The sequence below is a fragment of the Salarias fasciatus genome, chromosome 15 (assembly GCF_902148845.1).
Source record: "Salarias fasciatus chromosome 15, fSalaFa1.1, whole genome shotgun sequence".
NCBI classification, from domain to species: Eukaryota; Metazoa; Chordata; class Actinopteri; order Blenniiformes; family Blenniidae; genus Salarias; species Salarias fasciatus.
Window position 1 is genome coordinate 18,835,057 of NC_043759.1, and position 13,218 is coordinate 18,848,274.

A 13,218-nucleotide genomic window follows, 5' to 3' on the forward strand; every position below is an offset into this window, starting at 1 on the left:
AGGAAACGCAATAAAGCAAAAGTTTGTCTTCAGTATTTTCCTTTAAATGCAAGTGTATTCTGGTGGAATTAGACAGAAGGACCATATGTTGTTGGTGGAAACAAGGAGGAAAAAATAAATAGGAATGGATAATTTGGCAACACTTGTTGTTAATAACACACAGAAAATGTCTAAAAGCTTAAAGATCAGCCCAAGAATAAAACAATGAAACATATTTTTCTGTAACACCACTGCAGATGGATTAGTGCACGGTCTGCTGAGGATTTTTTGATGCTGAAAACCTTCAACTGTTGAAAATAAACAAACAAAAAAAAGCTGCATATGGGATGTGCAAGCATTTACTTTGGATAAGTGTTTGAACACCAAATGTGAATTGGATAAAATCCTCTCCGATCCCACTTTGAACTGTGACAAGCTAAAATGCCTTCAGTCAGAAAAAAGCTTTTCATTCTGCAGACAAAACTCAAGTTACTCCTTAGAACTCCTGTCATGGGTTTTGTTCAAAACCAGAAGCTTTATAAAGCGCCGGCACCTCGGACTTACACCTTTTTCTGTTTGATGCTTTCATAGCAACAGCAGAAAATAAAATAAAAAAAAAGACACTGGAACAGTAAACAACGGAAGTATCCAACAGTCATCCTTAGAAGAAAAAAAAAACAAAAAAAAAAAACAAAGCAAAACAACACTTTTGTCATACTCAATGAAAACATTAACACTGATGGTCATTACATAAACCCGCAGAAGGCTGCCGGTTGAGTAATATTGATGATATAATGGTTAACAAAATAATAAAATGCTTTCAGAATCAAAGCAGCAGGCTCGACTGCTTTCATGGCTGAAGTTTTTAATGACGCTGGTTTTGCAACCTGAGACCGTGGGAGCACATCTGAGCTGAGTAACGAACGCCGCTCCGCTTAGATAACGTTTTGTGTGCTACATCAGAGCGTTGTGCCACAGTCAAACAAACAACAGAGGTATATGAAGCGGATGCGGCTTCACGGTGTGCGTCTCAGCATCAGGGAGGCTAAATAAACCAAGTGTGTAACGGTTCAATTTAGAGGCTTTACTGAGCTGTGGAGGAATATAGATCGAGTCAGCATTTCTAGCCCGAACAAGAAGGTCTCAGCTTCACAGATCCGCCTCTTTCAGACCCACAGACTGGTCCATGATGACAGTATGAGCTGATACAGTATCATGGTATTTCACCCTGTCTGTGTGGCTCAAAATGCTTTCAAAAAGAAACACTACAACCTCAACGGGGAGAGGGACTCGAGCTGTTTCTGGAACAAAAAAAAAAAAAAACATCTTGGGTGGAAAATTGTAGTTTATAGGAAAAGAAAGTGGGATGGCGGTGCTGCAGTGCGGCTGAAGAGGTCTTTTGAAAACAAATTACACTGAGTGGCTCTTTGAGTTTTGGACCCAACATCGTTTGAAGGTGCATCGCAAGAAAGTGGCTGATTTTATTTAGGATTCCAGTCATAATTTAAACTTGCCAACAACTTCTGAGAAGATAAACGAGTGGCCCGAGACCCCGGCCTGCAAACGTTTGGACTGAAACGGCAAAAAATTTATGGCTGCGCAATTCAAAATTCAGTGCGTGTGAGTTATTACGAGAGGAAAAAGAGGGCGATGGTGACTGAATCTTTAATTTCTGGGGTGTTGGAAACCAATCAGACATCTTTTATCTGTTTAATCTGTGATAAAAATCATACACGGATAACAATACAGCCAAAAAAGCCAGACTTTAGCCGCCCTTCCCTGCATTGTGAAGGTACTGTAATGTAGCATTGATGTATGGCACTAAACTTGTTCATAATGTGTACAGATTACTGTTGTACACTCACCAAAATCTAATAAACAATCATTAAAGTGCTCATGGTTGACTATTTTTCGATTGGTAGATGTTTGCATCTTGAGCCTGCAGGCTGAGCAGAATTGAAGTTTTTAGTTGTTTGGTGACAGACTTTTTGATAGACATTGGTCCATACTGACAGCTGAACAGCATGAGCAGAGCGGGTCGAACTTCCCTTTTTGTTTTTAAATTGCCATCTCCAGTTCCGGGGACTCCAGCTGTTAATACTTCCAATTTCTGACAACATCTGTTAAAGTGGGCGCAATTCAGAATGAACATCTGGGGATGGTTTTCAAGGTGAAGTTGAGCAATTGGTATTCTGATATTTAGTTCTAAGCACACAGCAACTAATGCAAACAATATGCTGCAGAATCGTGTTCGGATTCAGTCAATCGGAAAAGTTCGCCGTGACAGCAGACCTCCCTGCTTATGCACGCACGAACGAGCGATCAACACCCAAGTCCATCCTGCTATTTACCATTCGCAGCTCGGGGATTGATCTGGTGTGGGAGGCGAGCGGCTATAAAGTAACTGTGAGCATTTGTGGATGCAAGAAAAGCACAAAAGAAGGGAATCGATGCCGATGTCAACGAAGAATCGGAGAAGTACTTTGACTCAGCGTCGGTGTCTGGAAGTGAAGGAAGACGTTCCAACCGGGCACCGAAATATACGTCTTAGTTCTAACAGACCTGATGCATTGTCTGAACTAAGATAATGTTTATCGCCACACTGTGCACAGCGCTCCAAAATCTCTAAGAGAGTTTGACAGTCAATAGCAGTGTAATTATTCTGGAGGAGTTTAGCCACTGCAGATATATTTCCTGCAGGATTTATATTCCCTCTGCACGGCTGCAAGAAACGGCCACAATTTAACCAGTGCTTCCCGGAACAATGCGATTGCTTCTTTGTTTCCCTAAACGATCGCGATAAAGATCAGGAATGAGCCGGTCTACTCCTGACCAATGAATATTTTCATCACCGAGCTTGGATCGATAGTCACAAAGTTAGAGGAAGAAACAGTGTGGCAATGTGTCTTTACGCAACGACTTTTGCAAGCATTAGCATGAAGCTAGCAAAACTGCTAACTGCAGAAAACAGATGATTTAGTTTATTGCAATACAATTTGCTGTATCTTAGCTGAACGGTGCATGAGTCAAAGCCAGAAACTGATAACTGTCAGGGCGTGAAAGAGCCTGGATCCTGCGGCGTGAGTCTGAAAGAGAGAGGTGGCCGAGCTGATTTCACGCAGCGTGTTGCTTTAAAGATACCTGCTTCCCAGCTGTGGCGAGGAGAACTCCAGTCTCACTGTCTGCACTCCAGAGAGCCTTCACTGCTTGGATTGTAGGGATGAGGCGAAGCAGCAAAACTCAGGAGTGTTCAAGAAGCAGACTGTTAATAGTTTTTTTTTTTTCTTTTTTTTTGGACCAGTCACCTCTGTACACAACATCTGGATAAGTGTTATCCTCCAAGTTTTGCCTGAATACAGGTGGCTGATTAGGCTTAGATAATCACTCCGGTTGGCATGCAGTCCACAGTCTCCCGATACGTGCCGATAATGTTACTCTCGCGGCGGAGTCGCTCACTTTTAACAACAAGGGCAAGATACACCCCGGTTCCCCCATGAGATCACCTTCACAGAGGAAGGCTCGCTTTCAGTAGCAGATGGATCTGCAAGTCATTTATAACACCTGCGGCAAGCGCTTCTGCTCATGCTGAAAAGCTTTCTAGTCGCCTAATGCCTGGTAAACTGTGTGGCATCGCTGCTGATTTATAGACAGTCACGCTGTGTTGACTTAGCCTGCAAGACCTCAAAAAAATACACTCTAGTATGTGCATATATACGCCCACAAAATATCAAATCAGAGTTGCCATCAAAAGCGATGACACAGTAAAAACCATGGTGCAGTGTACAAGGAGTGCTTTTTTTATTTCAGCTGAAAACTTGGAGCATCTTCTTTGTTTGAACGGAGACAGCAAGCAGCAAATTAACACGGCTATTGATGTAACTTTTGATCCCTCACTCACTGACTTGTGCAGCCGCGATAGTCGCCACTGTCTGATGGTTTTAACACGCGCTTAACTCACCGCCGCTGCTTCGTCTGTGTCTTTTCGCTGCGACTCTGCCTCCGGATCTGGTAAATTATTACTTCAGCAAAGTAACAGCCGCAATAAAAGTACTTTAATTGAGGATAATTCCTGTAATTAATATGCGGTTCACATGCGTGCCGTGCAGCTCTGCGATTCATCACGCCGCCACCATCGAGAGCAAGGCTCTCACAGGAGTAATTCCCTCACATTAAGGGGATCGGGGGGTCTGGGCGGACTTCAGTTGGCCTTTGCTGAAGTAAAAACACAGAAGTGTTATGACTGCGTGAAATGGAAATCAGACCATCACCCACAGCACTTTCTATCTTTTTTATCATTATTAAGCTGTGTCTATAATCAAGCAGAAGGGGCAATGCATGAATAGAAGTAGGATACGTTCCTCCCATCCACCCCAGGAAACCTTCTGCACATGATCGCACTGTGTATGTGTGGGCTACAAACTTAATAGGCTCCAGCTCAGGTTTCAACTCCCAATAAATCCTTCGGAGGAAAACCTCAGCCGAAGCTCTAAGCGTGCGTTTTAGTGATATATGTGACTGTTTTTATAAAGTGCATCCGTCATAAATCACAGCTTGACACGGTCAGCAACAGAAGTTAAATGAGTGGCAAACAGTCAATTTAAAAACGTCTTCCCGAAAGCACAGAAAGCAGGGAGGAGGGAGGAAAAAAAAAAAAAGTATAATAAAGTGCCTGGCTAGCTAATTTTGCCCAAAGCACTTTTCAGGGTTTTGTATTTTACTGACAGGTGAAAGCCAGAAAAGTGCTTGACCCTTTATTCACCGAAAACACCCCGAACAATACGAAGGCCGGCCTGCACCCATTGACAAGGCTTGTCGGCGCGGCCGCCGGAGCGATTTGGCACAATGGAAGCACCTCATCAGTGCCCGTGAGTGAAAACTTGTTTTTCAGCTCGCTTATTGAATGGGCTGCCAGTCAAGCTTGCAGCGGAGGTGCGGCGGAGGCAGAGAGAGAGCGAGGCCGTGGAGACAGATGAAGAAATGAAAACGGTCAGACAGACACACACACACACACACACACACACACGGGGAGGGTGGGCATATACAAAAAAAAAGATGGAGACCTGGGGCAAGAGAGACTGACAAATTAGAGAGTGCAAAAAAGAAAGAGTGACAGAAAATCTATAGACTCGGAGCGGAGATTGTGTGTGGCCCTTGTTGAAAGCAGTGTTGTACATAAAGGATAGGAAAGTCTTTTTATCTCGCTGTGCTGCAAAGATTTGGGCGGAGGTCTGGAGATTACGCCTGTTGCCACAGAGCAGGAGCTCTGCTCACTCTCAACTCAAAGTGGATTTACTATAAAAGAGATACATGCATATTTCAAAACGCCCGTGACTCAGTATCCCTAATAAACCGTTATAGAAGTTAAAGTGCCTTCAGACTGAGTGGAAGCACCTTTCTGTATAACAGCACATAAACCTGGCAATTTACGCCAATCTGCCAAGCCAATTCCACAGAAGTCATTAAAGAAAGTCATAAAAATGGATGTAAATCCAAAGCAAGATGTCTTTTGTCTTATTTCCAAAATGCTCCTTAGCTGAGTGCTGACACGTGTGTGTGCACAGCCACTGTTTAGCAATCAGGTAACGCGCACGCAGCACACATGCAGAGATACCGTTTCTGCATTCATGTCACAGCAGCCGAGAGGTAAATTATTCATTATGTCCCTCAGTGGTGGAAATGTCACAGGAATGCAGTGCCACAGACAGACAAACACCGGGGCTCAGATCGCCTCTGGCCACTTTATGTGCAGCTTTGTCCCATCAATGGACGCCGTCTTTATCCTCTACAAAAACGTGGACGGTCACACACCGGCGAAACACTCCGCGGTCCGCCCGAATCTTCATCGCCGAAAGATCAACTACACAGCTCTTTTTCTACTGGATTATGAGTTATTATCTCACAGTAATTGCACAGTACACTGGATTACAGGGCTGTAATTCACATTCATTTGCTCTATTCGATTAACGCACACACCAACAGCATAATTAGCGTTGCATCAACACGAACACCCACGCGGCCATCTGCGCGGGCTCGCCGAGGCCAGCCGACGGTGGCAGGCCGCGGCCGAGGTCCCGTTCCTCGGCCGCGCCGTCGGATGATTTATCTGGTCATTGTGTTGGTGACAGCAGCTGGTGGGTGCTGCGGACCGATATAGCAACAAAGACCTCAACCATCACCACCGGCAGTGAGTCACCGGTGGCCATGACATGTGTGGAGTTGTTGGTACAAACGACTTCTGACCTGCTCTGACCCATCTGTTCAGCGCCGTCCAATCCTACACCTAGTCCTCTTTCATGCAGCACTGTGACCCTTTACTCAGTATGTAACGCGACGTAACTTTACCGTCTTCATCAGAACTTTTGAAATTGAACGTTTGGTCATTTAAGAATCAGTCTATTTTATTTTGAGTTACAAAAGCTGCTGCCAAATCCCGTGAAATTTCATATGTTGTTTATTTAATTGCACACCAGACCGTTTGTTGACCCGAGTCTGCATGGCTCTCTGACAAATCCACACTCAGGAGGAGAAATGTCAGCCGAATCTAAAACAGCCTGAAGGGATTCAACACGCGAGATACAAAGTGTTAATTGGTTTTCTTTGAAGGTAAGATTTACTCGCTTGAGTTTTTAGCATCTGTTTCAGGTTTTCTCTTTATTTTCTTTGACAACTTGAGCTTCAGATTTCCTTAAAAAATACAAGCGTGGCGGCGATTCGCTTATCTAAGTCTCGTCAAGATAGCAAATAAAATCAATACCTTCCAAGGGAATCGCTTAAAAAAAATCAACTTAATTTCAGATGAGCTACAATTTCCTTACAGACATCCCGACCTGAAAAGAATATGTACAGAGACGCCGTTTGCTCGAAAACCCAATCACATAATCACAGCAATTGGAGCAATCCTCCAATCAATGTTTCTCGGTAAATCTGAGGCACATCAGTCCAGGATCTGCCCTCCAGCCCTTCAATTATACCTGAAACAAATAGTCGATGAGGCAAGTTGACTGACAGACGGCACATCAGCAGCAATGACAATCAGTCATTCAGGATAAACACTAGGCTGTCTTCCAACATAGAAATTTTGGTTGCTGTTTTTCTATTGCCTAATTGTAAAACCTTGCATTTCTCAATGTTTTTCAGACATAATATTTACCAAAAACAATCAGACTCAGACAAACCAAAGCATCCCAGGTAATAAAAGGCACAAAGACTCCACACATTGGTCTCTCCAGTAGTTTTCAGGAAAGCAGAGATTAGTCGGAATTGATCAGGATAACACACTACTTACTCTAATTTGTACCACGGCCCTTTCCAAACTCACCTGGTGAGTGGATTACACTTGGCGTGCGTCGACGTCAGCTCCGAAGCAGATATATCGCCCACCTGGATCATTGATCTCTGCCGGGATATAGTGACATCAGCTCCCAGCAATTAACCTCGCTAATGAAGCGGGAGGAAAACTGCTGTTAAGAGTTACATAAGACATCAGTTCCACTACATAAGACACACTGACCGGCATTGTTTTCTACTCGGCGAGGTCGCCTATTAGAGTGGAAGCTCGCGCAGCAAAAACAATTACCTCCAGCAGGGGGTCTCAGCCGGGGTAAAAGGCTGTCTTTCAATTTGCGGTCGCGGAGGTTCGCTTGTAACAAAGACGGTTGTGGGCAGTGCGGTTTCCGCAGGGCGAATGCAAGCACTTCAGTTTGTGTGAGATATATATATATATATATATATATATATATATTAATAACTTCAAGTGAGTGTACTTAAAGAGCAAGAAATTGCTGCTGTTCGGCTGAAGAAATGGATTTGACCATCAGGGGGCTGAAACACACACGGCGGCGTCAGACCGCCGGCTCACCTAGCGGTGGCGTCGCCTGGCTTAGCTATTACAACAGTTAACAGAGCAAAACATGTTGTTGACTATGGCATGGCATTAGTTCCACTGCATTAGACACAATGACTGTCTCTATGACAGCATCTCATTCACACACACACACACACACGGATACACACCTACCGAATTGCACAGCGTCCCATTTACAGCACAGTGGCGTGTTTCATGTATGTGCAGCCTCATCTGCTTTCAACTGCAGACAAAACCAACACAGTGAGGTTTCATTTCTCGGCACAATAGACCTTTTTACAAGCACACCGAGGGTCAGACGTTCACGTCTTCCAGTAAATTAGGCGACTTTCCGAAGATTTCCCTTGTGTGCCGAACACGCCGGGTTCCATGATGCCTCAAACAGTGTCCCATTCAACGTGACAAAGGGACCTCAGTGTGCACAAGGCATGCCGTACGCGCCGAAAAGCAGTACGGCACAAACCGGTCTTTTCATGTGTAGGAATTCATGCACACGCATGATGGATAACACCCCATTACACATGCAGTATCTTCTGTCTCCACACACGCAGGGAAAAAACTTCCCCAGCAGGATCTTCGAACGCCGGCCGCCCGTTAATCTACGCCGCTTATCCAAACGCGGGATGTATTTTGTGATGAGTGGTAGCACTCTGTCGAAACCGTCCTCTCGTGCTGCTGGAGCCCGGGCACCGATCTTCATTTAGCGGCTCGCCTCCGGAGGACCTGTTCCGGACTTATTGCCCTGCTGCAGCTGCCGGTGTGGCAGATCCTGTACGGCGCCAACGGACCTCTGGGTTAACATACAGCCCAAACTGGGGCTTTAATAACAGTAACAGCATCAGTAATGGAAAGAACTATATTTTCAGAGCTGGGAACCGGTTTAGCTCAAAGGTTTTAAATTGCCACAGGGAACTGCAATTTTTTGGGGAGTAAAAGAACTTGAAACATGCATAAGAAAATAACTTCACATACTGTCAGTATTTTTCTGTAATCTGAAGGGTGAGAGCAATCTCTTCACTTTTCACACATCAAACATAAATAAAAATCTAATTTCCATTAAAATTATAACAATTAAGGCTGTTTTTGCTTTTTAAAGAAAAAATTAAATAGTACCACTTTTAGGCATTAGGTGACAGTATAGAGAAGAATTCAAGAAGTTCTGAGACAGGAAGTCAAACTAAGCATCACCTCCAGCATCGGCACACCAGACCAAGAGGCACCCAAAGACATTCAAACCACGGAAATTAATTCAACACTTCATTAAAAATCAATGGTACAGTTGGAATTTGATACGTGTATTACAAATGTGATGTATTATTGAAGTGTCTGCATGTTTAACACCACGGTTCAAGACGTGGTGTTCCTTATTCCTATTGTACTTGAACTTGACGATGAAAAAAATAAAAGCAGCATGCAGAGCATCACTATAAAGTCACCTGTAAGAACCAGTCAACCAAAGGCAATATTACACACAGAGAGGTTCAGTCAGATGTGCAGAGAGCCATAAGCCAGCGTCTCAACTGCATCAATGCATCAACCAAACAGATGTTCAACTAAAACAAGACCCTGACTCTAATATGGAATCTTTGAACACTGGGTTTAAAGGAATACTCCACCCAAAAAACGATTTGGCCTCATTTTCTACTCACCCTCATGCTGAGAAACACTCTGGAGCACTTTTTTGACGTTTCAAATGCAGTTGGAGATGTTTGGGGACTTTCGTAGTCAACAAACAGGGACCGACAGAGCCCGACAGAAAAAAACGGTCCATAAAATCCACAAAACGTGCCCATTTTCCTTCATACTGCTCGTCCGCTGTAATCCAAGTGTCCTGAGCGCGTAACGTCCATAATTAATTCTTAATGAGGTCATTTAGTACATTTTAAGAGCGTAAACAGTGCGCTCTCGTACAGCTCAGGTGCATGTCTGCGCGCGCACCCTGCACTACGGAAGCCGCGGCAGACCAAGCAACACGCTTGTGCCCTTTCAGCAGGACACCGAATTCAAAGCTTTAAAACAGTAGCCAATCACTTTTGTGATTGTCCACAGCTCGGTTACTCACAGCAGAATATAAACAGCGGAACTTCTTCTTCTACGCTTGCAATTTAGAAAAGTAGTCGCTGAAAGCGCGCAAGCGAGTTGCTTGGTCTGCCGCGGCTTCCGTAGTTCAGGGTGCGTGCGCAGACATGCACTGGAGCGCACTGTTTGGGCTCTTAAAATGTACTAAATTACCTCGTTAAGAATTAATTATGGACATTACGCGCTCAGGACACTTGGATTACAGCGGACGAGCAGTATGAAGGAAAATGGGCACGTTTTGTGGATTTTATGGACCTTTTTTTCTGTCGGGCTCTGTCGGTCCCTGTTTGTTGACTACGAAAGTCCCCAAACATCTCCAACTGCATTTGAAACGTCAAAAAAGTGCTCCAGAGTGTTTCTCAGCAAGAGGGTGAGTAGAAAATGAGGCCAAATTGTTTTTTGGGTGGAGTATTCCTTTAATGGATGAATTGTGACACTACTGTAAAAGATCATGCTTTAGAAAAGAGAGAAGATGGTGAACTAGAATTATAATGAATCTGTTCTTTTTGTTTTAGTAGAAAGTTTTGAACCATCTTACATCTTTACATAGTCTTTTACAGAGAAATTCCAGTTCTAACAATGTTCCCTGGTGCAGAATGAAAGCGAAATGTCACCAAAAAGCATGTTCTCCAATTGTGCCATTTGACATTCTTCTGCTTGTATCTCTTTTTTTAATAAATTCACCCTCGGTTTGACTTTAATTCTGATGTTATTGCTTCAGCAATAAGGCAGTTTTCACAGCTGAATCAGTGACGTCTCATCTGGGATCTCAGTCTCGGGTTGTGTGTGCCACACCTACAATCCCCGGTGAATGAATCTCAAACTGCAACACACTGGTTAGACACCAAGTCATCCACCACCACCATGAGTTAAAACTGAGCCAGTGGCTGTCACTGACACAAAGAGACACGCCGACAGCAAGAGGAGCCACTCACCGTCATAATCTACTACCAACATCTACTTAGCTCGCTCATTCAGAGTTAACATAAAATTAACAAACTGTGGCTGCATCCCAGGAGTGTCTGGATCCACGGCACTCATTCAGAGAAAACTCGCAATCAAAGAGAAAAGGGGACGTGCACACACTAGAGCACACGTCAGCCCTTTCCAACTAAACCGTTGCCGATAAAGACTGCATGTAAAACTGACTGGATATTGGTGTGTTGAGTGTGTAAATTGGTGGCTATTAAACCAGGCATAGGTGTTACACTGGAATCCGTCCTTGGTGTTTCTACTCTCGTTCAGCTTGATTCCAACACTTGAATAAAGTATGATCGAAGATGGGTTGATGAATCAGTAAAACACGAGAGCCAACAATCAAGTGAGAATAACATTGCAACACCACAAATTAACTTACACACAATAAACTATTTGTTTTTGTTGTAAAGCACAAAACGCAGCTGTTGATGACTGATGTCAGCCTTACAAAAAGCTAAAACTAGCATGAATATTAGCATCACAATGACATATCGATCAGGAGCGTGTTTTGCAATCGATGCAAACATGGTTCCTGCACTCGGAACAGACCGAGCCAGACTACCAGCTAAACAGGACCAGACTGTGACGCTGCCAATTTCTAGCCGTTTTTCACTACAAGCTGCAACTTTCCCCAACTTTCCCTGCCTCCATCCTGGACGTAAGGGAACTCTTGAGAAGTGGAGTAAATGTTTGCAGCCCTGCCAGAGTCCTGACCTGACAGCAGGCCACCTGCAGCACATTAGACCACTTGGCAGCTCCCTCTCTGCTGCATCCTATTGTTCTCGGCGCTTTGAGCCGTGCCTCCCTTTTAATATGCACAAAGTACAAGAGCGAACTAATGAAATTGTCGATCGTCGCACGTCCCAGCATGCATGTGCACACACACATACACACACACACACACACACACCTCAAGACTCATCCCCCCTCTCTCGCTCCCTATGGTCTTGTCTGGCACCGGTTTCCAGTGACACAGATGGTGACGGGAGAAAGGGAGGTACACAGAAGCAGAGCAGCAGTCGTGAGTTTGTATCAGATCTTTCCCCGCTTCACTGTTTCCAAACATTTCTCCACATACATCACATGTAGTCCCTCCACCCATCCAGCCATACCTCACTCCTCTCCAGGGCCTCCATCGATCACTGCCCACTCCTATCAATCCATCAGGGGACTACATAGAGCTCCCACCAACACCCATTCATCTATTCAGCCCCATTATTCGTCAAGATGTCCCTAGAATTGCAACATCCCTTGTACTGTGACCTTTTATACACCTATTAACTTCTGATATGTGACCTTTAAGCAATCCATCTTTTACAGTTCATCTACCCACAAATCCACCCACTCCCTGCTTCGTGTCAAGGCAAACATGTCTTATTCAAGAATCCACATCATAAGCAAGATGGGTTTCTGTTTTTTTTTTAACTAAACCTCTTGATTTATCCGCCTATTTCCTCGCCCCCCCTTGCAGGATCAATAGTAATCTGAACACTTACCAGCTGCATGCCACAGATGAAGGCCAAGGTGCACCTGCCGCTGCAGCAGCCCATGATGCCCCCCTCGCTCTCGGCAGTGGTCCCCGTGAAGAGCTGTGGGGTAACTCCCGAGCCTGTCCTTCAGAATCCAAAAAAGCCCCCCGGAGGGCCGTCTGGCTGGCAGGCAGCCCGGCGAGGAGCTCTCGCCGCCCACCCTCAGAGAACAGAGCACGGCCCCTGGGAAGGAAAACCCACCACTTCAATCACATGGACAAGCTGCTAATGGGCAAAAAAAAAATGAGATAAACTGAGAGAGGTCCACTGGATGTCCAGTACACAAGGGGGTCAGCAATAAAAAAAGAAGAAAACTGTGATATATAAGTTCTTCTTTGTGTTTCCAGAGACTGGGGTGTGTAGGGGCTGGGGGGCAGACACTGTCTCCTCACACAGGTGAAACTATCCAGTCAGATGGAAGCAGTCCCACTTTAAACACAGGTTAACCAGCACGAGCTCCACTTGTTCACACATCACCTGCTGGACTAGTAAATCCCACCGACGACCGCCTCGATCAGCCGCATCCTCATCAAACCCAGAGCTGCACATCAGCGGCCACTCAGAGAGGGAGAGAGATGCTCAGATCAGATACACACAATTCCCCAGATTAGATCTCGCCTGGAATAATCCGATTAGGCGCCGCTTGAATTTGGTGATGATAATTTGTTTTAAGGGTGGAGAGAACAAGTGAAAGTGGTCCCTGCCTCCGTCTCCTTCTCCTTCTCCTCCTCTCAGGGGAAGTAAGGCGCATGAAGCGGCAGCATCTTCCACCAAACCCCGCGTCTTCTC

General features: G+C 44.9%; 1 protein-coding gene across 1 annotated transcript in view; it reads right to left on the reverse strand.

Annotated features, from left to right (window-relative positions):
- Positions 1–12,481, reverse strand: part of nkain2 (sodium/potassium transporting ATPase interacting 2) — a 77,737-nt gene extending 65,256 nt beyond the window's left edge. The window contains exon 1 of the mRNA XM_030110661.1: positions 12,397–12,481. Coding sequence (XP_029966521.1) covers positions 12,397–12,450 — 54 coding nt within the window. The 5' untranslated portion in view covers positions 12,451–12,481. The remainder of the gene's footprint in view (positions 1–12,396) is intronic.
- Between the last annotated feature and the right edge of the window lie 737 nt (positions 12,482–13,218).